This window comes from Psammomys obesus, unplaced genomic scaffold (genome assembly GCF_907164565.1).
Source record: "Psammomys obesus unplaced genomic scaffold, mPsaObe1.curated_primary_1811, whole genome shotgun sequence".
Classification (NCBI taxonomy): domain Eukaryota; kingdom Metazoa; phylum Chordata; class Mammalia; order Rodentia; family Muridae; genus Psammomys; species Psammomys obesus.
In genome coordinates, this window is record NW_026586550.1 from 4,553,876 (window position 1) to 4,580,804 (window position 26,929).

The 26,929-nt window shown below is 46.1% G+C and overlaps 1 protein-coding gene across 1 annotated transcript in view; it reads right to left on the reverse strand.

Annotated features, from left to right (window-relative positions):
• Plxna4 (plexin A4) overlaps nt 1–26,929 on the reverse strand; it is a 446,010-nt gene that overhangs the window by 347,321 nt on the left and 71,760 nt on the right. The window contains exons 2-3 of the mRNA XM_055602031.1: nt 25,209–26,476; nt 7,749–7,931 (exon numbers count right to left, since the gene is read on the reverse strand). Of these exons, the coding sequence (XP_055458006.1) occupies nt 7,749–7,931; nt 25,209–26,393 (1,368 nt within the window). The 5' untranslated portion in view covers nt 26,394–26,476. The remainder of the gene's footprint in view (nt 1–7,748; nt 7,932–25,208; nt 26,477–26,929) is intronic.

Genomic DNA, 26,929 nt, shown 5'->3' on the forward strand with positions numbered 1-26,929 from the left:
GGCTACCTCCCTCAGGGTCCTGGAGTGAGACTCATCCCACAGCCAAGAACTCAGCCAGAGGCAGAGCCCAGGGTCTTTCCATATAGAAGACACAAGGGGCAAACTTTAGGTTTAACCATATGACCACAGGAAGGTCAGTCAGTCCTACCATGTGAGCAAGAGGGAGGCTATACTATGTACCCAAAAAGGAAATGCTGACGATCATGATATAAACGTGTGGAAAACAGGTAAAAGGATGGTGCTTGGTTCCTACGAGGTGTCCACTCTGCCCTCTTTCCTGTCAGCCAGAAGCCCTAACCAGGAGGCTGGAATCTCCTTGACCAACAGAGCCGTTGATTCAAAGATTGGCTCTTGGCCATATCCCTCACAAAGTGCCACCCTCTCCCTAGGTGAACTTCCACTGAGCTTGCCCCCAGCCTCAAGTGAGGAAGTGAGGCCCACTTGCTTTGGCCTCTGCCATTCATCCTCTGATGATTTATATACTATCAAAGTTTCAGGATCCAAAGACAGGGCCAAGCCTGGGCCACCACTGTTCACTAAAAATTAACTTGACTAAAAATATTGATTCTGGTCCCCTCAGTGGCTGGTACTACAGTGTTAATAAGTGACCTCCACAGTGACCCTTGGGGATCCCCATCATCTCCTGGACCTTAGCGAGTGGTCATGAGCCAGAGGACTTGCCTAAGCTGTGCTGGGGTTCCTGCCCCCTGACCACTGGATGGTAACAGACATGGCTCTAAGACTCTGGATTTGGGGATAGCTTGTTACACAGCAATAGGTGAGCAATATGCTGTTGTCATCTGGATTGGGATAGCAAGGTTTAAAATTAATGTGGCAGAAAGTCTTTAAAAGGTCATTGAGGATGTTATTCTACAATAAAACAAAGCTCCCAGGAAAAGCACCATGACACCACTACAATAAACCAAAGCTCCCAGGAAAAGCACCATGACACCACCAAGAAGCAAGCCTGATGGTCACATTCAAAGATGTATCCCAAGAACAAGGAGATTCTAAGCAGAGCCTCAAAGAAAGCACCAACAGGTGGGCTATGACTCAGTACAGCTGATACTGCCTCATCAAAGTGGCCCAGGAAATCACAGCAATTTCTGGTGATGAAGCCTTTTCCTGGTTCCACCCTTGCTGCAACCCTTCTCAGTACTGAACCTCTAGGTTCTTTCAACTGAGAGTCTAAAAAGCCCAGCAGGTAAGAGGGACAGTGGCAGCTGGAGGTCTGCACTTGTCTTCTGCCTCTCCCTCTTCCTCTGCACATCGTGTCTCTCACTTTCTCCCATCTTTGTTGTCTTGGTTACATGGCCAGACTCCTGATACACTGATAGTTTTCCTCCTAATGATATGTTCTTGTAAAGCATAATATTTTGCTTCAATTGCATGTGTCACTGGATAAATTCCTCCAGTGTGCCTGACATCTGTGTATCAGTTGTCTGAATGTGCGCTATGATTTGGGGTGGTTCAGTGGCACTTTCTTCAATTTCAACGTCTTTTCATTTTGATGTATGGTCAGGATCTTTCCATACAAATACACACACACACACACACACACACAGAGAGAGAGAGAGAGAGAGAGAGATGATTCAAAGAAGTGACATGTGTATCAACAAATTCTGAATTGGCAAAACTCATTTCTAACATCATCCTTCAATCATGAACCCTAACACTGATCTCCTGGCGAAGAGGAGGACTGGTGCTCCAGAGGCACTGTTTGCTGGGGATCCCAATGTGTGTTTTTGCAGGAAGCCAGAAGATGTAACCACTTGAGATCCCCTCAGAGCAAGTAGACAGGCCCATTGCAAAGTCATGAAAATAAGAGAAGGTAAGAATAGAGAAGTATTCATGATAAAAGGATGTTTGGAGGCTTCATGTATCAAGCACATAAAATATGTCAGAGAGGACATTCAGCTTGATCACTCTCCTTACTTACTGGGTATAACATGAAGAGAAAGCTTAAAACATAACAGAAGAGTTCAAGATGAGGTGAGAAGAAAGCCCAGGAGCACACACGTCAACATGAGGCAAAATTATTCTGAAGAGCCAGGCATGGGATGCTAAGGGTTCAGAGGCTAGTGACAGAATAGCTTTTGTCTCTGATTAGGGGTGGACCCAGAAGACATCTTCAATTGCAGTACCTTCAACCTCAGCTCTCGTGCAGAAAGCATGAGGGTTTAACACTAGCAAAGACCAGGATAAGACATGCAAAAACAAAACAGTGAAAACAATTACCAGGCTTCCAGGAGGGTCCTTCCCCACTGAGGAAATGGCTCAGCACCAATCCCTTCACACTCGTTCTCTTCCTGTTTGTTCCTTACTTACATAAACTCACAATAGCACCTCAAGTTGGAAAAGTGCATAGCACAACCAAGCTGAATGGCCAAACTTAAATTAGCACGGTATGAGTTTTGCTTTGCTCCTGATCAACATGCAGAGCCCCAACATTGGGCTGCCCTAGATTTCCAGACACTTGCAGTCATCTGCCCAGCTCCACATGGAATGGGTTCATTTTACATTATATTGGTTATAATGTGGAGGGACTGTATGTGTGTATGTGTATTTGTGCAACTGTGTGTGTGTGTGTGTGTCCACATGCACATGCCATGGAATGCTGCTTGGGAGGCCAGAGGACAGTGTTGTAGAATCAGTTCTGTCCTTGATGTGGGTTCCTGGGGATTGAACTCAGGTTGTCAGGCTTGTGGAGAGACATTTTGCCAAACCCCTGGATTTATTTTTAATTAAAGTAGACTCAATTTTCCAGAGTTGAAAATTTGAAAAGAATTCCCAGATGGAGTGGCAGAGCAGGTCTGGAGCCTCAGATATGATACAGCTGTGTATGGCTCAAGTGCTCATTTTCTCTCTCTCTCTCTCTCTCTCTCTCTCTCTCTCTACATACACACACACACACACACACACACACACACACAGCATTCACCCCTGAGAAGGTGTGCTCTGAGTCACACCTACTGTGGGTCGCCATGACCCACCTCAACTTGGGGCTGATTCACCCTTGCAGACCCAGGGAACACAAGCGAATTGGTTTAAAACAGATCCAGGAAATCAAAGTAAGATAATGAAATCAATCTGTGGCACTCTGTAATGAAGGCTGGATTGTGTATTTTACACTCATATTGCTTCCACATGGACACACACACTCATGTCCCATTGTGAGCAGCTGGTCTGGCTGGAGCATGCCCTATTCAAATATACATCCTGTTGCATGCTCTGACGTTGCTCCTTTCAATTGTCAACTTGATAGGATTAAGAAATGCATAATTCACTAAAGCCACTAAATTCACAAAACAGTGTTAGTGAAATGCACCTTTGAGTGTCTCTGTATGCTTCCACAGAGGATTAATGGAGAAGGGTAGTACTAATTCTGATTGTGGGCTGGTCCCCTTCTGAATAAAAAGGAAAAAGAGAAAACTTCCTGAGTTTCAGCATTCCCCCTTTCTCTGTATCCTGACCCATAGAGGTGTGAGGAAGCAGTCACCTGCTGCCATGGGCTCTGCCAGCCCCACTGTCACGCCTTCCAACCCCAGGGCGACTGTGTCCCCTTCCTTATCCATGAGCAAAAGAAATCTCTGCCCCCTCAAGTTGCTTCTTGCAGGTATTTGATCATAGCCAGGAGAGACATGAATACAGAAACATAGCACTCTGTTTAACCAATACTCTAGAGGGCCCCGCCCCTTAGCTACGAACAGTGCAACGCCGCAGTAGAAAGCACTTGGGAAAGGCACATCACACCTCCAGCTCAAGTTTATGATGTTGTGGTTCCCGGTGAACGTCAGCCTCTCCCTCTGTTGTCAAGCGGTAATTCACTACTGATCAGCAGCTATAAAATCTGATCACTCGGTGCAGAGAGAGTCAGAAAGGATTGCAGTAGAGATATTTAAGCAAACAGATTTTTAATCTAGATACCCCAACATTCACACAGACACCCTAAAGAAAGTCAAGATGGTGTTTGCTTCGTAGATTTTGCCTGCAGATGAAATTTTAACAGGCTGTGGGTTCCTCTGAGTTCCTGGGCACCTCCTGATGATTTCAGCATTTATATGCCAGATTTCTTAACAGAACATGCCTTTTATGTTCACCACAGGAAAGTCTGCCAAACACACACACACACACACACACACACACACCAGAAAATACAAAAGACATCAAATTGGCACTTTCCTCACCTCCTTTCCCCTTGCCTCATGTGATGTGCACTCAAGGAGTGAAATTATGGTCATCAAAGGCAAGGCTACAAATAATTGGAACCCATACCATTCAAACAAAATGAAAAGTCAGTAATCTTGAGGACAGCCTATGGATAGCTGGAGTCTAGCTCCCAGGTCCCTATAGCCCACAACCAACTCCCCTTATTCTCAGCAACCGCCAAAACCCTTCCCACCCACCTTGCCCACTCTGAGTTCCTTGTCATGCCGCAAAGAACTCTGAAAGGCCCTTGTACACTCAGGAGATTATTACAGGGCTGGAAGACGCCAACTCCGTAATTACAGCTGCTGTATGATTGTCATTATCCTTACACCCCAGGCTCAGTGGCTCACAAAACTTGCTGCAAAGTTCAGCTGCAGCCTCCAGCCGGCTATGGCTGGGCCGCTGCCCAGAAAGGTGGCAGTGGGTCTGATAACCTATGGGAAAAGCAAATCAGAGTTATTGCATGGAAAGGGGCTTGGTGCCCTTGAGCTACTGGTGGTGGGAAATTCTATTGTCTAGGAAAATAAACAAATGGGCCATTTTCACTTGTTATTATTTCAAACAACAGACATGGCAACGGTGCCTTCCTTTTCCAACTCAGACTGTCCCCTGGGCTGGCTATGCTGAGTCTGCAAAAGCACACGTCAGGCTTGTGCAAAGTTATTAAATGGCTGCCACTCTGAACCTGTGGAGCAGAAAGCTTGGCTGCCTGCATGGCGAGCCCTCTTCCCGACATACACTCAAAGGCTAGCTCATTCCCCCTTTGTGACACCTCTACTCCTAGATTTCAGATATTTATGTCTCTCCAGCCCCACCACTGCTGTGGAAATTAAATATAACATCCCAGGCGCCTAAAGCTGGACTGTTCTTGCATAAACCCATCCAAGGGAAAGATGGGAAATGCCAGCCTACATGTGGCTAAGAATGCCCCAAGTTTCCCATAGGTGTTGCCTGTCATCCATGCAAGGCTCTGCCCCTACATGCTCCCAGAAGGGTAGTTTCAGTGCATTTGCTCACCCACATCCTGGGGCACACCCCCATTCATGGAGCTGTGTGACACTGAGCCTCAGTGGCAGGGAATAGGCTTCGGCATTGTTCTAACTCATTTCAGATTTACAGTGCAGTTGAGTCCAGAAAAAAGTATATTTTCCCCAATAACTATCTAGTCCCTTATGCACAAAGAACTTTCCGCATTTATACATGAATAACTCTCCACCTTCCTGATACTGGCAACATAGTCTAAACTGCTCCAGAAATGACATAAAATTACTTCTCATCCAGGGGCTATTCTGGCTGGAAAGCTAGTCTGAGATTCCATGGGTATCAGTCTTTTAGGGTGATGAAGAAAGCCTCTTCTCTGTTGTACTAAGATGGGGCTCACCAGTGAAAAGCATTAAAGCAACCCAAAGTGCTTGTGTAGTTACTATCAACAGTGTTTTTCTCCCTGTGGGAGTCGATGTAGCCAGTCAATAAATATGTCATTGTATGAATTGTGTAGGGTGGTTTTGGACAGTGTCTTGTCACTATCACAAAATACCCAAGACAATTAACTTATAAAGAGAGAAAAGGTGATTTGGACTCACAATTTAGAAGGTTCCAATTTAATTTTACTTGGCCTCATTGTTTTGGGCCATTGGCAAGTTGATACAGCATGACAGCAACAGCATGTAATGGTGGTGGGGGCAGGTGACACCATGGGTCAGGGAGGAAAAGAGAAAAAAACAAATGAAGGGATGAGATTAGGTTATCCCATTCAAGAACAATACCTGATGACCTTGGAGCCTGTACCAGCCCCACCTCCCAAAGGTTTTATGGTTCTCAGTAGGGCCAAACATTTCACAGATGATCCAAACTAGCATGCCTCTGGGGTTTAGAATTCACTTCTCCAGCAAAGTAAATAATAGCAAAAGTAGAGTCTCCTCAACAGGGTCTCTGACTGCAAGAAAGCTCAGACTTCTCTTCCTGGTTTTTTCCAGGCCCACTAGACACACATTCAGCAAGTTTAGGGATCTGATTTCCTAGCCCACTCAAATCTTGAAGCTTCAACCTGAAAGAAGGGAAAACTGGCCACATCTCCCACAGCGATTGTTATAGATCATGAGGGAGCCTGAGAGGAAGAAGCAGGCAGATGGCAGCAAGGAGACACTGGAGCTATCTGAGGACCAACACTGTGCTGCAATTCTCTGGGCATCTGAAGAAGTCAGTTCAATACACAGGTAGAAATCCCAAGGATCCATGGCAGTGAGAAGGCATTCAATTATGCTTGACACAGAAAGGTCAGGGCCCCTTGAAATATAGTTCTTCAGCATGTACAGACAATGGGTAAATTATCTTTCAACGGTGCCACTGTTAACAGGACACAGAAATGAGGTATGAGATTAGGCCCACAGTGCCATGTGCGCTTTCTTTCTTCTGAGCACCCTGGCACTCTAATAGCAGACCCTGTTGTCTTTCTCAGGTAGTCAATAATTATTCTCTAAACCCACACTCACTCTTGATCCTCTTTCACATGTTCTCCAGACTGTTACATTGCAGACCTACAATCTATGTGTGGATATCAAGTTCCCAGGAAGAAAGTGATTGCTGTGATGTCACATAATGAGATGATAGAATAGACATAGTGTTCTGGACTTAAATAGTATGTTCTCACTCAGGGCCATTCAGAGTTAATGCAAAGACAAAAATCAAAGAGAAAGGGCTCAAGGTACCACCTTCATCATTTTACTTAGTCTGAATCACACGGTGTTTAGAAAATGCCAAGGTAAGCCTAAATAAGACAAGCTAAAGAGCAGCTAATAACCAGCCAACAGAAAGCAGGACCTTTGGCTTCCAGAGTTAGAAAAGCACTTAATGCCATCAAAGAGAGCTCACAACAAAGCCACTTCCAACCCCCTGAGGATCCATGGCTGAGAACATTTCTGAATGGGCAGATACACCTAGTACTGCCAGTGAGCCAACGTTGTCCATTGTGCCAGAACAAGGGTCACAAGCCAAGTTCCCAGACCATATGATTCCATTCATCCATAAGTTACTTCTTTGCTGCCATTGCAGCCATGGTGCCCTTCTTGCACAAGCTGGCTCTTAGCCCCATTAGCAGCTCCCAAGCAGGTCTGCACATTGCTCCATCTGTTCCCTGAATAATTCCAGATGGATGCACTAGCCCATAAGGGCTGGAACAAGAGGAATAAGCACAGCCCCCCCCAGGCCACCTTCTCCAGCCACCTAGACTTAATAGAGCCCTTGCCTATGGGCGCAAGGCCAAGTGGAACAGAATACACCATTTGGAACCACCTAGCAAGGCTGGGCTAACAATTTTCATGTACATGCCAGTTCTGGGAGAGCGTGAAGCCACCCACTCACGCAGCCTGATTCCCATAATAGCTTACAAATGAAGGCAGGAAAGGACACACCACTGCCATCACCTCAGCAGCAGCAGAGTTCCTCAGCTCAAGTCTGTCTTCCTGGCCTACCAGGCCAGTGAAACACTGTGGGGACAGACTGTTTTTATAATAATCAAAATGATTACATCTCATTCCTACCTTCTTTAGCTTGCCACTTTTGGTGCCCACGAAGGCCAGAGAGTGATTCTTGTAGACGTATGCGATGACAGAAGTCATGCGGTCCCTGTCTTCTGTGAAGACCGGAATGCCACGTACCATTTCAGACACGCCCAGAGGGGCATTCATATCCAGGCCACAGAAGTTGTCATCGATGGTTAGGAGCTGAAAATTAAATGGGAGAAAAATCAGAAAAAGAATAGTAGGGGCAATAGCAGAGGTGTGAAGCCAGGAAACTCCAGAGTCAGAAGACTTCTTAACAGTGGACTAATCCTTCCCTTTTTTGCATGAAAAGCTCAAGTGCAGAGAAGCTAGATGGCTTGTCCAAATTCTCCAAGTAGACAGCTACAAGCCCATAACAGCAGCATAGATCCTTGTAGGTGCCTGTCACAGTGCACCACAGCATCTTCTCCAACCCTTCCAAGTGCCATCCTGTGGATATAACTGTCCATCTTCAGTGTCACATGGAAACGTTCTATAAACACCTGGGTTCTGGTGGAAGAGAGAAGTGACCTCCATGACTGTGTCTACACACCGGCTTTGAAGCAGATGTGCTAATGAGAGCTCATGAGGATAGAATGAAGTCTGGACACCGAAAGTGAGGAGGCTGACAGGATCACAGAGACTCGCCCTGATGATCAATCAACAATGAGGGGGGTTTAAAGGAGCAAGGATTGTACTTGCTCATGCTGCTACTCTCAAATGCCCTGTCTCCTAGAGCACAATGAAGAGAGGCAGCCTTGGTGCCTACAGCAACCTTCCCCAGAACACGATCTGTGGAGCAAGCTCCCCTAGATGTTCCACATAAAAGGACCCCTTGGATAACCTCCTGGGAAACAGCCTAACACTGTGAGTCATAAAAATGGCCTTAAGAAGCCTAGTTTCAGGCTTTCCCAAATATCTCATTCTCAAACCAATCTACACTTCCAAGCACTCTGCCACCTACCACCAATCTCCTTTCTTGTTTTCTCATGATAGGAAGACAGATGCAGGTGAGACTAGCAGTTCTGGGTTGACTCAGGCTTCAAAGGTGCTGAGGACTTACTGGATCTCTGCTCCTATCTTGGACGCGCTGTGTGGCCACAGAAGCATTCCTCTGTCTTCCTGTGCTTTAACTCTCCAGACTATAAAGATGAAGGGCACAGTCCCCATCTTTTGATGGGCTATTGTAAAGCCTATCAAGCTCAGGCCTGTAAACGTCTTTGCACCTTCCAGAGAAGGATGTGAAATAAAATACAAGGTGTCGCTTTTTTAAAGGCTTAAATCCAGTTAGAGCAAGAGGCATCTGGGGAACAGCATTGCATGCTCCTGCCAACACAGCCCTGTGAAAGTGGCCAACTCAGCTCTCCAGGGCCTGAAGGGAGGCAGGGATAGGCGTCATAGAGGGAGGGCAATGTGTTGAACAGTTCTTTAACCTCTCCCCTTCTTCCACATGTGGAACAAACGTCTGCTCTGTGACTTTGGTTGCCTCCATGCTCTGCTACACGCATTTGCTCCAAGAGCTCAGATCCAACAAAACTCTCTCCCACCCCTATTTTAAAACAACAACAACAAAACAAAAGACAAAAACAGCAGTGACATTTATGATGAAGCATCAAGATCTAGTCTCACCTGCATCTGTCTTCCTATCATGAGAAAATGAGAAAGGACACAGGTGGTGGGTAAAAGATGGAGAGGAAAGATCCAGGTTAAGAGAATATGATGCCTATTCCTTGTTAGACATAACTATGGCAACCTGTCAGGTATTCCCAGGGCAGTCTGGGGTGCCCAGAAGCCTCACAGTCCTAAAATGTTGCTGATTCCGGTTTACAATGAATCTGCATCCCTATTTTCTCATCTTACATGGTGCTACAAAGATCTCTGCTGCCAGCAAAGTTTGTATTCTACCCATTTTAACCTATCTTCCTAGTAGCTGAAGCCAAATGGTCACCTACTCTGCATGAGGGGAAACTGAGGCAGGGAGAGAAGGAGCCATGATTCACAGTCCCCTTCTGCCATCATCTATACACCCCTAATCAACCTGAGGCAAGAGAAATCTAGGCTTCTCTACTTTTTTAATATATTTTTTATTACAATTTATTCACTTTGTATCCCAGCTGTAGCCCCACCCTTATCCCCTCCCAATCCTGCCCTCTCTCCCTCATCTCCTCCTATGCCCCTCCCCCAGTCCACTGATAGGGGAGGACCTCCTCCCCTTCCATCTGACCCTAGCCTATCAGGTCTTATCAGGACTGGCTTTCAAAGTCTTCCTCTGCAGCCTAGTCAGGCTGCACTCCCCAGAGGTAGCCCATGGCAGATCAGACTCCAAATGGGCTCCCTAGTAAGGGGAGCAGGGCCTGACTCTGACATGAACTCAGTGGCTGGCTTCTCTGCTTTTATCTAGAAGAGCATTTGAGTGGCCAGGGTTACCAATATTTCCCCTTAGCTGAGTGAAACACAAACAAATCAGCCACCTACAAAAACAGACTATGCAGTCAGACATCATGAAGTCATGCTGTCAGAGGCAAAGAGTGGCCTACCTGTGAGTCTCCTCCTCTGCAGTGCTTCATAGCACGGGACCCAGGTGGGGAAATTTTTACCAGAAGGAAGCTAGGGCAGCCTAGCCTGGCTGTCTGACCTGGGCATTCTGCTCTTCTTGGATCACAGGGCTCCCTGCCAGACCCTGTCAGGAGGCAGAGGGTTCTGTCTCCACACCTGTACCATGACACCCAACACTCACATTGCTTTCCCTAGTGTTGTCCTTCAGCTCAAAAGAGACTGAAGATGCACCTGGGGTCTCATAGGTGATGTAATGGAAAATGACACCCACCACCCCTGGCTTCCCTAGGGCTCAGTTTTTCCCTCTGAATGAGACTCTGGTGATGAGGGTGTGATCCAGGCCTTTAACCAAGTGAGCTACTGAGGTTCTCCAGCTGTCCTGAGAAGGACCTTTTCTTAGTTTCTTCAAAGCCGTAGCACAAGCGGAGGGATTTTTTTTTCACAGTGAAGTACTGAAAAAATATCAAAGGACAGGCTTACATAGACACTGAGCAATTTCCCAGGCATAAGTTTCTCCTACTGTCCTCCAAAGCTCACCTTCCTGCGCTGTTAAATAGCAAGACAGGGTCAGCATGAGGACTGGGTGAGGTAATGAAAAGGGCTACGTGTGTGTGACCTGGAAGCACTTCAGTGAAGAAAGATATAGTAGGTGGATTTGTTAGTGAAAATCCATCCCAGAACAGGAATCACAATGGCTGTGGGGAAGGGCCCTTACACGCTCTCGAGCTGCAGCCTCGGGATAATTACAGAATAAAAGAATCTGGGAGATGCTCCCTGCCCACTGCATATGCCCACACAGTGCAGATGCCTGTGCTTCAGGCTAATTGGCAAGTCTTGGGCAGGTGAGGATGGTACGCATTCCTGAGTATCTGGGTGATGAGGGTGCCGCGTGTTCATTCTGACCCTGGCTGGGTCTTCCCCAGGGCCCCATTAACAATATTATTAGAGCCACAGTCACAGGAGCCAGGACAAGGCTGTAATCGGGAGTCTAGCTATGCCTGCAGGCCCAGGCCTGGACTCTCCCTCCAGTCACTCCACAATGCTCATGAGGATATTCTAGCTGGCAGCGTGATATATCTTCTTCAGCACCCCCACTGTGTTTGTGCGTGTTCATGTGTGATGTGCACACAGGTTTAAATGGCGTATGGAACCCAGAAGTCAATATCTGATGTCTTCCTCAATCTCTTCCAACCATATTTTTAGAGACAAGATCTCAGGGTCCTTCACTGAACCTTAAGGTCATGGATTCAGCTAGGCTGGCCGGCCAATGAGCTGTCTTCTTTTAGGGGAAGTTTTGTCTTATGAAGCTGCCTTTGTAAGGTCCTTCACAAGGGTGCCACTTGGAGAATGCTATTGAAAGACCAGAGACAGACATTCTGTGTCTTCATACTACCAGAAGGACACTTTATTTTCTTCCCAGCATATCCCCAAAAGCCTTCCTAGGATGCATGGGGTGAAAATTAAGATGAGTGATTCACTGCAGTGCAGGGACTCTGAGGGTGAGGCCAAGGAACATGTTTTAAGCATGTTTAGACCCTTAGCTTAGTGCCTGGTTTATAATAGTTAAAACATACATAGTAAACACATGGATAGATGGACAGACAACAGGTGGATGGATAACCAAATAAAAGCTTTGATTTCCCAGTGATTAACACTATAGAATCTAGCAAATATAACAATAATTATATATATATGTATATATATATATATACATATATATACACACATACATGTGGGTACAGTATAAGATGGAGGATAGAGAACAAGAAAAACCGTGTTAGGAGATAAGAAAGGACTGAATGCTCATAAAGGACGCAAATTATAAAAAAGAATATGAAAAATGTTTTTCTAGTTTTAATTCTGTCATGAATCTTTTGTCTTTAGTGGTAGGTAAGTGCATAAAATTTATTTGATACTGAAACTGAGAACTTTAATGTAAACTTCAAGCTTCCATTTGAATGCCAACTCTAATCGGATATTTATTTGCAAAGACTTTAAATAATAAATTTTATTTAATTGTTTAATGTATAGGCTATAACTTAAGATGAGTGACTCACTGTTTTCCAGGGACCCTGAGAGTGAGGACAGGGACAATTTCATGCATCTTCGTACTCCTACCCTAGTGCTCGGTGCACACTTGGTTAAGATATATGAAGAAAATAGGTGATAGGATAGCTAGCAGGATGGTAAACAGGTAGATAGATGACCAAGTAAAAGCTTTGGTTTCCCAGTAGTTAAGAATTTAGAACTAGTCCGCTGATAGGGGAGGTCATCCTCCCCTTCCATCTGACCCTAGCCTTTCAGGTCTCATCAGGACTGGCTGCCCCACCACCTTCCCGAGGAGAAGGTGATCAAAGAGCCACTGAGTCCATGTCAGAGACGGTCCCTGCTCCCCTTACTAGGGAATGCACATGGAGATTGAGCTACCTGTGGTCTACATCTGAGCAGGGAGTCTAGGACCTCTCCATGCATGGTCCTTGGTCCATCGGTCTCTGCAGGCTCCTCTGGGCCCAGATTTTTTTTTCTGGCTCTGTTGGTCTCCTTGTGAAACTCCTGTGCCCTCCAGGTCTTTCCATTTCCCCCTTCTTCCATAAGATTCCCTGCACTCTGCCCAAAGTTTGGCTATGAGTCTCAGCATCTGCTTCAAAACACTTCAGAGGGCCTCTGTCCTGTCCTGTCCTGTTCCCTGTCTTCTCCCACTTCCAATGTCTATAGTGTTTGCCCTTCTGAATAGGAATTAGGCTTCTTCCCTAGGGTCCTCCTTGTTGTTTAGCTTCTTTAGGACTATATATTTTAGTATGTTTACCCCATATTATATAGCTAATATCCACCTATAAGTGAGAATATACCATGTGTATCTTTCTGCTTCTGAGTTCTAGGGGAAGGGCATGAGGGAGAAGAGGGAGAGAGGATGGATCTTGGAGGAGATGAGGACGGATACAAAGTGAAAAAAATTATAATAAAACATAAATCAATTTAAAAAGAAAAAAGAATTTAGAATTAGGTTTGCCTATCTGAACTTTATAACCATGGGGTAATCATTTAACTGAAATTTATCATTTGTAACATGGGGATTGTGGAACCAGAACATATCTCATAGTGCTGTGATGAAGACTGAGTCATCTAATCCATGAGGAACACTGTCTACCTCTCAACAAATGCTACAAGAGTGCTATCCCTTGCCATTTCCAGTCAGTTGGAGACAGCTAACTTTGGCGAGGCTTGGCAGAGCTGAGGAAATACATGGTTTCTACCTCAGGAGTGTTGTGGAGAGTAAGGGACTAGAGTTATCTGTCAGGATGGGGAAAGAAATTGGACCCAGGAGGCTAAATAAAGCAGCGAAGGAATGGTCTCTTAGATCCAGAAGACAGCAAAACCTTGTGTCTCAACCAGACACACTCCTCAGAAAGCCAGAGGAGGGCTGAGGCATCCACATCTTCACAGCCTTCTTGGTGTTTCTGTTTTCAAAGATACCACAGTGGGCTTTAACCCCACTGAGGAGTGGCTGGGGTGCTACACCCTGGATTTTATCCCCTCACAAAAAACATCACATAACAGCAGCCCACCCAAGTTGGACCTAAATGCCAAAGTCCCCACAACAGCTACCCAGCAGCCTGCAGAGCACCAGCAGCCATGATAAGGGTAGAGCGGAGATCCATAGCTGACACTCCGAATTACAATCTAATAGCTTACCACGCTTCCCTCGCACACAGCAGCAAAGGTTACCATGCAATTATGTGTCGCTACATACAAATGACAGAGCAGTTACGGTTACTTTACCAATTACAGGGAAATTGCTCCCACTCTGCACAGACTGGCACTCTGAAAAGCTCTATCATCTCCACTAAGAGAGGATTGAAAACGCTGCCAGCATCCTTCCTCTGTCAATGTCCCCTGGCTCTGGGACAGAACCACAAGGCAGCCACTTGAAGAGCCCAGGTCCTGAGAAGAGCTGAAGGAGACAGACCCAGCTGTAGGAAACTGGTGGGGTTCTCCTTCAACCCCTCAGAACAGGAGTTCTCAACTTGTGGGTTGCTACCCCTTTGGGGAGCCAAACAACTCTTTCACAGGGGTCACCTAAGATGATGTGCATATCAGATATTTACATTAGGATTTATAACAGTAGCAAAATTACAGTTATGAAGCAGCAACAAGAATAACTGTATGGTTGGGGCTCACCACAACATGAGGAACTGTATTAAAGGGTTGTAGCATTAAGAAGGTTGAGAACCACTGCATTAGAATCACCTTCCAACCCCAGGTTTAGTGATCAGTTCTTGAGGACCCAACCATCATGAGTATAGCCATGCCAGTCCATCTTGAAGGCTGTAAGGCAGAAGGTAGGTTGGTACCTTATCCTGATGCTGCCCTCCCCAGCTGGCAGGCCCCTAGTCCACTCCTCACAGCCCCTTCCCTGCCACACAGAGATACTTTCCCTGGCCCCCAGTTGCCCCACCTTTACCAGAACCCCACTGAACCCTTATTACAGAAAGGTCAGAACTAGGCCAGAGCTCAGTGGTCCAAAGGCAGTGCTAATGAGGTAGGGGTCAGCAGGTCCATCCCCCTGTGGGCCAATTAGCTGAGCTCTGGGACATAGTCTTTTCTGTAGCCACAGGCTTTCCCCTCTCACCCCAGGCATCCAACTGCTTATAAACAGCCCGTGCTGGCCCAGAAATGCAGGTCAGGTGAGCCAGTGTGATATAAAGATGGACGCAGCTGGCTACTCTGACCATGGACGTACCTGCCAGGCTGCCCTGAATTCCAAGGAAAAAAATGAAAGGCCAAACCTGATTCTCTACTTTCTCTGAGGTCAGTAAAGAGATGAGTCCTTACACACCTGGCAGCAAAACAGCCCTTCAGCCCTTCCTGGTGTGAGGAACATTGCCCACCCTCTCATGTGAAATTCTGAGCACCTCCACAACATCTTCTGACCCTGGGATACCACCCATGTCCATTAAATGAGGGAGGAAAGCTGCCCGAATTCCTTCCATGTGGCCATCTGAGCCACTGCTGGGGACCTTAATCTAGAGGAACTCCTTACTTTAAGCAAGAGGAAAAAGGGAGCTTCTAGGAAAACAATGCTAGTGACAGTTCTTTGTTTATTAATTTGTTTCAGGGTATTTATAAAAGAGCAAGCATGCAGGGAAGTCCCAGGAACATAAAGAAACAAAAGTCTCGGTTGATGTCCAGCATACTGTCCTTCTCTAGGGGAAGCAGACCTAGGCTGTATCTAGACAAGCTGTTTGGCATCTTCTTTGGGGTACCCTCAGAGAGAATGGAGGGCAGGGAAACAGTCTCTGTGTACAGGTGACTTTGTCTCCATGTTCTTTGGTTTAGAATACAGAATACTACCATTTTTTTATGCTACTCCAGAGAAGAAAGTAAGATCACCAGACGAGACCAACCCATGTTACAAGAAACAAAATCAAGACTTGCTATGGCTTCCCTAGCAATCTATGAAGTTACAGGGAAAACAGAAAGGTCTAGAAAGAAAAAATCAAACAAACCCAAAAACCTAATGTCCAGTGGGTTGCTAGGCAGCAGTCTTAGAGTGGGAACCTTCCAGTCTCAGGGACAGCAGGGCCCACAGAGTAAGGAGAACCTCTGCCCTCGGCCATCTCTAGAACCTGGACACAACCAATCTTACCCTGTTGAGAAGATCCCTGACCAATCATCAAAGTTTGGTCTTCCTCTCTTGTGTTCACGTATTCCAAAAAAAAGCAGAAATGGAAGCTTTGTGAAGACATACAAGACAGAGGGAAAAGTAGAAAAGTCTGTGAGCTGCTTCTCCTGAGGACAAAAGACCCTTTGGAATTCCTTATCCTCACAAGCCATAAACCTCTTTGCATCTTTGCATTAATTATACCTACATACACTGGCAAGTGCGTACAAAGACACACACACACACACACACACACACACACACACACACCACAGCACAAGCTGCCCATAGCAGGCCTCTGCTAGAAACCCAGCATCAGTGAATTACACATGTGGGATTTCTTTTTAAAGGAGGTATTGATCAGATAAGCTGTAATAGCTCATGTCTAAATAGACTCCGATTGTGAAGCTCTGCAGTACAGGGTGATAATGATCACCCACTTATTAGGAACCATATCTCAAATATGGCTGCTGACCCTCAGGTGCTCATAAATGCACCAGGGCCTGAAGCACGGTATGTGTGGGCCCCTAGAGATGAGCCTGTGTATGCTCTTCTCTGTTTCCTCAGGGGTAAACAGAGAGGGGCCTAGGAAGAACTCCGAGGGCCTATAAAAGGCTTAGGTTTATCCTATGAGAAGTCTGTTACTCTGTAAGATGTGGTCATTTCTGCAACAAAAAATTCACACACACACGCAGACATACCTCCAACCCTTTGATGATTTACTGATCTACATAACCTTTGCTTTCTTCTTCATAATTTCTAACCCTCTCTCTAAGCCTCTATTGAAGCTCCTACTGTGTTGAACTTTGAGAAGAAAGCCAGAGAACCGTTATAGGTGAAGGTTGCCCCTGAATCCAGGCCGTGAAATGGAGTAGGGGATTGTAGTCATCCACTTAGTTACTACTGCAGCACTTCAGAGTGATTCTTTATTGTGTGCTTTTCAATGCAACTGTAGGGAAAATGAATGTGTACAGAGGAGGGGAGGAAGAGCCAGCAAGCCACAGTGACAATAACCTAGTTAGACAAATATGTTATTGAAGGGACTCAGTGCAAAGCATCTCATGGCTGGAAAATCAACCCAACAATTGTAGCCAAGGTTCCCAAGAACCAAGAGACCTACTTCAGGCATCTCATAAAGGAGGGAAGAAACTAAGACTCAGGGCAGAAGAAGGCCAATTGTGTCCCAGGAGTTCTGTGAGGAACAGGGGCAGCTTCCAAAGTTTAATTATTGTACTCCTGTATCTATGGAGTGATGGAAGTCATAAACAAAGTCAATGTTTCTTTTTATACTTATTTTGAAACCTCTGTATGTTTGGGGACCAACTGTGGCCCAGTGTCACCAGATATTCAAAGATCTTCCCATAGTCATGATAACAAGATAGTCTTCTAATAGGGCACTGAGGAGACTCATTGCTGCTGTATTCCCAGGAGAGGGGCATTAATCCCAGTGCGCTTTCTGCAAGCCAGGCCCACAAACAACACCAAGTGTTTGGCACGTACCCTCCGAGGGGTTGCTGAGCAGCCATTAGAGAGCAGCGCAATCAGGATCCTGGGGGCTGGACCCATGACTTTCTTCTCATTAGCCCAGCTGCTGAGGGACCCAGGTTCCTCCCTCTATTAAGTGGGACCCAGGTTCCTCCCTCTATTAAGTGGGACCCAGGTTCCTCCCTCTATTAAGTGGCCAGGACATGGCACAATGGAGGTCTGTACAGGCCACAGCTATGGGCCCGCTTGGCAAGAGAATCAAAACTCTGCAGGTGGCAACTAGACCAGGCGCAAACCCAGTGGCGATGACTGGACCCCTGGGGACTCCCAGAGAAGTTTCTCAGCCTTGTGAGCAGTACCAGCCAACCTCCATGAGGAAGCTCCCCTCCCCTTCTAGACCTTAGCAGCTGCCTGTCAGGGGTAGATAAATCCCACAGAGCCTGCCCATCAATCCCAGCTCTTTTCTCCCTCCCAGAGTTTAAGGCAGGCAGCCACAGCCACCACTCGAAGTATAATTGAAGTGAGGAATGCCACGATGATTAAGTTTGTGTGTTTCCTGGCGGGTACAGGGACGCAGTGGCCCTGCTCGCCAGGCTGAATTATGGGGTAGGTCATTCCCTTGTTAGTGGGAATAAATTTTATTAGCCCCACTCATGTTGCCATGTATCTTCCTCTCTTGCTCCTTGGGCCCGTGTGTCTGGGTAATGTCGCCGGCACGCAGGATAAATCAGCAGAACAGATCCCATTATATTTTGGAACACTGACAGAGACACAGTAATGACATGGAGAGTATGCTGGCTTTCTTTGCTCTCACAGACCCCGGTATGTGTATGCGGGCAGCATCTGGGGCCAGGATTCACGAGGAAGAAGGATTTAAATGGGCAGACAGAATGAGGAAAGTGTCCTTGGTTGCCCCGTTCTCCTTTAACGTTGTTAAAGAAATGAGACCAGTTGCCAGGGTGTGGCTATATGATCATTCCCTTCAGCCTTGTAAAAATTAAAGGACACCGGAGCATGAGAGTAACAAGACCATGGCTCAAAAGATGTTTTCTTCCCTAGCCTACCACAGAGAAAGAAAGGAAGAAAGGCCAGCAGAGAAGCACATCCTAGGTATTAAGAAACTGAATGTAGCTTCAGTTAGATAGAGCCCAAATCTCTCCAAAAAAGATACTGATGGCGAAGATCCAGCAATAAATCATAGGGACAGTATAACCAGAGGTGGGAGTGCAGGGTGGGGCTGGGATCATTTGTATTCATCAAGGGGTTCTGGGCCTACCCTTACCTAATAACATCAGTGTGTTTCTTTTTTGCTTTTTATGAAATATATATTACCTCAACAACTCCTTCATTAGCATAAATTAGAGCAGAAGGGAAACTGTTTACTGGCCCTATGATAGCTCATGAGTTGGTGCTGGCTAAGACCCAAAGGTCCAGACTCCTTGGTCAGAATCCTCACCAAGACACCGCCCTGTGTAAATAAAATGAATTAAAGGGAACCCCATATCTGGGGTGATCAGTGAGGCGCATTCATGTGTTAATTGACAAGATGCCCAGCCTCCCATCCAGGCTGTGCTATGCCGTACTGAATGATGCTCATGTGTACATATGTATACATGTCTGTATACTCATGAGAGAGGAATATCACTAAGTTCACCGCTAAGGGTAAAAACTACCGTCAGGAGGGAAAACTAGCCACACAGAGAGGCCAGGAGGTGACAAGGCACAGGAAGAGAGGTTTAGAGCAAGACAAGGAGAAGCAGAGAGCGACAGAGAGATATCAACAAGGGAAGGTGTGTGCACCTGTGGGAAATATGACTAATGAGCATGACATTGTGCGGAACCTGGGTAGTGCTATCTCAGCATGGTGAGGCTACATGTCCTTAATCCACAGCTCAGGAACTTATAGATGGAGTCTCTTGAATTTGCCTGTATTACAATTCAGTGTGTGTTATTCTTGGGTTCTGCAGTCACATATGAACACACACACACACACACACCTCTGACCTGCTGGCCTCCCAGTAACATCCTGAAAGAACACATTCAGGCAACCTCAGACTTCCTCCCACCAGATCTAGCTAATTCCCCAGGACTCAGCCATCATCACATGACCCTATTTGATCTAGATGGGACTTCTACTGCAAACCCTGATGACCAAGAAGTATAAGATAGGTGAGTGGCTTTACACCTAGATGCCTAGCACGGGAGCTACATTGAGGCAAGACGTGGAAGACTTCCATCTTGGGGTTGCCTTAATAACAATCATCCAAATCTGAAAGAGGAAAATTGTGGAGCTCAAAGGGCTTGCAAGGAGTGAGAGCCCAGGGGGTTTGGTGGAGACTTGCAAGGTATGTACCTATTGGGACTATGTGGTGCTCTATGAACTTGTTTAGTGGGCTGTAGTGTTGGCAAGAGAGTTTGGGATGAGAAGTGGGGACAGGGTGGGGAGGAAGAGAAGTTCCTGGGCCAAGGGAGGGTGAGTGCCAAGCAAAGAGAGGAACTCTTACCTCTCACCATAACAGGAAACAAGCCCTTGTAGTCAGAGCCTAGCTTCCTGCTGACAGGGAAATGAAAACAGCCCAAGGCTGAAACAGGCCTGGGAAAGCTGCCTGGCCATTCCGGATGCTCATTTTCATGTAGTTCAGGATCTCAGGCGCCAGGCAAACCTGAGTGACCATCTATGCTGGGACATAAGGCCAGCCTGAGTCCAAGGGAATGACTCTGTCTTCTTCCTAGGACTACCTGCTGTGTCTGGGAAACAGATGAATCACAGAGCATGGAGGGATGAGGGTCTCCTTCATATCACTGTATGTATGCTACTGGGCAGGAAGTAAATATGAAACTGGTTCTTATACCTCTGGGAACCCCAGGGGACTGACAAAGCCAGTGAGTAAACCTTCAAATCATATGGGAGCTTGGCCAAGTCTTCCACGTGGTTCTTCCACGTGTGCCTCCGGAATCTTGGGAGATTTTCCCAGACTGCATTAACTTGGAGAGCCCCACTTGTACCTGATACTCGGGGCCCAGGACATGCCCTGTCCCGACTAGATGGTCCTTGCAAAGGGACCTGCCTACCTGAACAAGATCCACTGGCCCTGTTCTGAAACATACTATGGGTGAAGTAGTGGGCTGGGAATTTACACACACACTATGTCCTAAACTGCTAATTACATGACATTAAAGTAAGTACTTGATTTTCTGTCTCTCTATCCCCTTGGAGCTGGAGAGGATGCCTGATTCTTTTGTTGTCCTATAGAACTCTGGGAATAATGAAAGGGGGAGTGAAGCCCCTTGCACACTGGCAGGACAAAGCTGTACAAAGCGGTGGTGGCCCTTACTTTCTACTCCCAGTGATAAGGGCCTGACAGGTGATTGATGGTGGTGATTCAAAATAAGAGTCCTTGTCCCATGGACCCAGGTTTTTGTTTTGTTTTGTTTTTAGCAAAAGGACACTCTGAGGTCAAAGCTCACAGAGAAGAGGAAATGATTTGTTTCCATTCTATGTCTGCCTCCCATTATCAGCTGTAGGCTGGTTCTGCTTGATGCCCATATTCACCTCTTGGCTGATTCCAAACTCAGACTCAGGAAAGGGAGCAATAGACGCTCCCTTGACCACAACCTTTGTCCCATCTACAGGCTGTGGTGATCAACTTCCCTTCTACATTCTTGGAGACTGAGGTCTTTCCTTGATCTTGGCCAGTCCATTGCCTACTTGCCCAGAACATTCCCAGGACTTAAGATATTTCTCCACTCATCATCTTACTCAGAGGCATTGCCTGGGGCTCTGTGAGAGACCCCAGCAAGCTGAAGAGGAAGAGGAATGTAGGTATCCAAGTCTAGGACAACACCTAGACTAACAGAGGACACAGATCCTTGGCTCACAGCAGTGCACGCCCCAGAGAAGGCTGCCTATTCCGTGTCAGAAGTGGCCGGTCTTTGTGAGAAAGGCTGGCCTGCAAAGAGTCCTAGCACAAGACAAAAATAGTGGGCTATGTCCTCCATAGCCCTAGAGTTATATGCTCTGTAAACTGAAAGTTTCAGAGAACCTTTGAAGTAGCCTGCAAAGGGGGCCAGGGCCAGGGAAAGAGACAATGGTGAGAAGCTACAGAAATAGAAATTAAATCAAACTGATTAGCCCTCCTAGATGCCTAGCAAGTTGGCCTCGGGTTAATCTTTAGGCTCCTGGATCCCATCACAGCCCAAGACCCCTGTCAGGTGTTTCTAGGTCTCTTATCCCTGTACCCTTATGAGATTCTCTGAGCAATGTGCAGGCTCTATTGCCTTCTCCATTCAGATTGGACTCAGGGAAAAGGAAGGCTCAAAAGGCAAAGTTAGGGGTTGCTTCCATCTCCTAAAACACACCTAGAGATGCCTCACAAGATCTCACAGTATCCATATCCAACACAGCCCAGGGATTCACACTTGCAAGTGCTTCTGTATTCACAGCCTCTCAACCATAGCATACCCCTCCTGGCTGTTCTCCAGCCACATCTCTGACATGAATATAGCCCACCTTCCTAGCCTGTGAGGAGCAGAAGCACCACTGAGCTCTCTGAGAGTTGCAATCAGAAGGTTCTGGACACAGGAGGTAGGCAAGTGACCTAAAATCAGGCTTATTTCAGCTCTGAATTCATGGAAAGGACTATGGGTCTCCAGAAATGGAAGGGGCCATATATAAGCCTAATAAATACCTTCTGATAAGCAGTCTAACTCACAGAATTAGAATAGAGGATGTAATCTTTGTTCATATTGCCTTTGTAAGCTTTCCAAGTTGTAACTACAATAAAACACACAGGGATTCCCCACCCCCCAAAACAAACCCTTAAAGTCAATGTCGTAAGTTTTAGCCTCCTTCAGCTATTCCCAGTAGCAGGAACCCATGGGACAAATCCAGCTTTGATGGTTAGTTTTATGTCAACTTGACACAAACTAGAGTGAAGAACTCTCAATTGAGAAAAACACCTCTATAAGATTTGCCTGTGGGCAAGTCTGTAGTGCATTATCTTGGTTGATGATTAACATGGGAGGGCCCATCTCACTGCGGGCCATGCCACTTCTAGGCTAGTGGCCTTGAGTGCTATAAGAAAGCCATCTGATCAAGCCAATAATTAGCACTTCTCCATGGCCTTTGCATCAGCTCTTACTTCCAGTTTCTTCCCTTGGTGATGGACTGTGATACGGAACTATATGTTTAAATAAACCCTTTTCTCTCCAACTTACTTTGGTTATGGTTTTGATCACAGTAATAGAAACCATAATCAAGACACCATCTGAGATTTGGTTCCCACTTTACACAACTTAGGGGAGCCCCAGATTCAAAGGCAACAAAGAATGCCAGAGTTCATTGTGTCCATTTTGTCTCTAGACTGGAAGAAACAGCATGGAATGCAGGATGCCAGTATAGCTGACACTGGGGGCAGTGTTACAGTCTGGTCTGGCTGATGCTGACATTGTGCCTTATGGGACATGTGTGGTCTGAGCTGAGTCCAAATGAATTGTAACAAGAGAGCCTGAGCAAAGGAACTTGGGTATCAACCAAATCAAAGAAAACTAATACTGTGCATTAAAAGCTAGCCCGGCCCTTTTTAGACTGACTGGGAGACAGCCCTAGCCCTGTGCAGTTTCTAGCCTCCTTCTCTCTATTCTCAGCTCTGAACTCGCCTCTAACTTGAAAGGGCTAATTAAAGTCAAAAGAAAAAAAAATCAAAAGCTTGTTATCTGGCTCCATTACTCCCAGTCCTGGCATTGGTCTGTCTCACAAAGCTGTACTCCCTCTGTTCTCTCCAAGAATACCATGCAGTGTTAGGGCCTACAGCTCTGCAGGCCTCCGTGGTGAATGTGGCAGGAGCAAGAGCAGGAGAGATATCTGTTCATGCAATCAGGTGGCCCCCTGAAGATGCTATTGCTCCAAATGCAAACGCCTAAACAGCTTTAAGCAAGTTTTCTAGAGAAAGCTGTCAGAGATTGGTAACCCCTCTGATCTCAAAAGAGCTCTCTGTTTAGTCAGCACACATTGCTACCACTGTCATTTTCTAGCATGAGCAATGTGTGCACATAGGTATATAAATGCATTGGTGGAGATATTTATCACATGTATTCAAGTGTTCCAGGGTACTCAAATGTAACATCAAGATTTAACCAAGCAGCTATGGGCTGAAGTTCATCCCCTCCCAAATGCAAACTTAAAGTTGGTTGCATTTTAACAGTAGTAAGAGGTTCCTGGCTAGTGGGACTGGAGAGGAGCTTGGTGGTTAAATCATTTGTTATATAGGCGTGAATTCTGAGTTTAGATCCATGGGAAGGCATGGTGGCCTACCTATAACTCTGACCTTGGAAGACTGAGGCAGGGAAATCTCCTGAGCAAGCTGGCTAGCAAAACAGCCATATTGATTAGCTTCATGTTTGACTGAACGACTCTATCTCAACGAATAAAGAATGATTGAGAATGAGTTCCCATATCAACCCTGGTGCCTACACATACATTGGGTCTACATACTTATGCCCCTCCCCCAAAAAATATAGGAAAAAAAAAAGGAGATAGGATATTTAAGAGATGGTTAGTGAATGGGTTAAATTGTTTTATTTGTTTTTGTTTTTTAAGACAGGGGTTATTTTCTTGGCCTTGGCTGTCCTGGAACTAATTCTGCAAACCAGGCTGGCCTCAAACCCAGAGATTCTCTTGCCTCTGCCTCCTAGATGCTGGGATTAAAAGTGTGCACCACCACTCCCATCTTGCATTAATTCTTTTATTGTGGGAGTGGGTTAAGGACAAGATCAGTTATCTCTTTCTCTCTTTCCCTTCATCCTCTTGCCATGTTATAATACAGCAGATGGGTCCTCAAACAAATGTAGACACTTGATTATAGACTATGGCAACCTCTAAAACTATGTGAAATAAATTTCTGCTAACAATTGGTGGTCCAGTCTTGGCATTTCACTATAAAAGTATGAGGGTTCTCTAAAGGTCTTCTCTATACTTACCTTCTCCTGTTTCCCCCAACTGACCTATGTTTAAGTGTGCACACACACACAGAGCACAAATATGGCTCATCATTTAGGAACGCTTTAGAGTCCCCTAAGTTTGTAATGGCCCCCACAGACCATCCTGCTAGGTCATCCACTACCCAAAATGAATGGCTCCAGGATTCTTGCCCTTAATTCCCTTCCTGAAAGATTGTAAGCTGTAAGCTAAAACAAACTCTTTTCTCACGAGTTGCTTTTAGCTGTGGTGTTTATCACAGCAACAGAAACTTAGGACAGACTTTTTTTTTCTTTTTTTTGTGTGGCACCATGAACACAAATTTGGTGATCTCTTCCTATACCCCTTTATTTTTATTTGTCATTTATAAAAATATGCATGGGGCTAAAATACTCCCTAATTCTCTGAAATCCAATGTCCACTTCAAATGCAAAATAACTTCACATGTTAACACTTGTTTTTCCTGAATCTTCCATCATTTTATTCTAAGCTGCTCCACCATGCCCAAAAACAAAAACAGAAACAAACAGACAAAAAACCCCATCAACGTTACAAGTTTCCACTAACTCTCAGACGTATTTCTCATAATCAGCAACAAGAAAGAGATCAGAATGAGGTACCAATAGGAAACCTATATTTTACTAAAGATGCTTGGCTGTTGATAGTCCAAATCAATGAGACCAAAGAAGGAGAGCCATAAAAACCCCATGGAGGCTATAAGGCTGGGGTCCTTATCATCCACACCTTACTGTCCGGGCCCACAAGATCCCTCCTTACTCACCGCACTGCTGCAAGGGATGTCCTTCACCTTGAGCCAGGCCAGGTCTAGTGTTCCCTCGCCCCTGTAACAGGACTGCAGGCGCTCCTTAATGCGGTCATTGATCTGCTTCAAGATGAAGATGCACAGGGCAGACTCATCCAGAGATTTCATCTTCCGCTTTTGGCCCTTGGAGAAGACGGTGAAGAGGAGGTCATCATCTGGACGGACTCCCAGGGTCCGGCCAAGCACAGCACCAGCTTTGGACAAGTAGGCAGCCTGTAACAAGCGATACTCCACCCCATTTCGCTCACAGCCAATAGGCACCTCCACATAGGAGTTGAAGGCTGTGTCCTCTTTGCAAAGCCTCACAAGCTTCGATGTGTACACCTGCTCCTTCGTTGTGGAGCCTGGGGGAGACACCATCTCTGGCTGAAGTGTCAAAAAGTAGACAAAGTTGCCACTGCTGAAACCATAGACATAATAGATGTCAAAGTCAGGGATGACTGTGAAGGTGTCTGAAGGGATCTTAATCATAGAGGCCACAAATTCATCATGGAAAACATAAGCAAACATGCCGTCTGCCTCAGAGTTCTTAGTCAGCTTCCGGCTGGAGATGGTAGGAAAATATTCAGGCTTGCCATCCACTGCGGTGGCAATAAAGAGTTTATCATCCAAGTTGTTGTAGGAGACGATCACCCCAAAGACAGAGCCACTCTCATTAACCCCAGAGAGGTAATGTTCCTTCTTATGAAAGGGCTCCCCCAGCTTGAAGAGGTCCTCTAGCCTCAGGAGCTTGCAGATACCCTGGTACAGGCTCCCGCATGCAATCAGCCTGTTTTCTTTGTAGTCTATAAGCAGCATCTTGTTGACATTATTGGTGCTGGCCAGCGGCTCATTGCAGGTCTGAACAATACGAGGTGGGTAACACTTGGGGTTGTCCTCATCTGGCCCTGTCTGATGAGTCACCAAGACCTTGAGGTCACTAGAGAGTTTGTAGATCCTATTGACAGCCCCCAAATAAATGTGCCCTGTCCTTTCATCTACCACGAGGTGATTGAAGCCCTCGGTGGGCTCCCCTCGGAATGTGACAAATGAACGCTTCTGAGACAGCTGGGGTGGCTGCCGTGAAAGCAGGGTGGAGGAACCCATCCCTACCACCAGCAGGTGGGAGAGCAGGCAAGTCCAGTTCCAGGGCATGGCTTTCATATCAGAGACAGGTCCTCTTGACACAGCAGCACTCCTGTAAAACTGTTCTTTTGGAGGTCCAGGACTCAGCAGGGCTGTCTCCCCTGGTAAAGAGAAAAGATCAAAATGTGAGTGAATGAGTGAGGTACCCCAGAAGCAGAAAGACACACAGGGTATTTACTCACTCATAAGTGGATATTAGACATAGAATATAGGATAAACATACTAAAATCTGTACACCTAAAGAAGCTAAGCAAGAAGAAGAACTCTGGCTAAGATGCTCAATCCTCATTCAGAAAGGCAAAGAGGATGGACATCAGAAGAGGGAGAAAACAGGGAATAGAACAGGAGCCTACCAGTAGGCCTCTGAAAGACTCTACCCTGCAGGGTATCAGAACAGATACTGAGGCATAAAGCCAAACTTTGGGCAGAGTGCAGGGAATCTTATGAAAGAAGGGGGAGATGGTAAGACCTGGAGAGGACAGGAACTCCACAAGGAAAGCAACAGAACCAAAAAATCTGGGCACAGGGGTCTTTTCTGAGACTGATACTCCAAC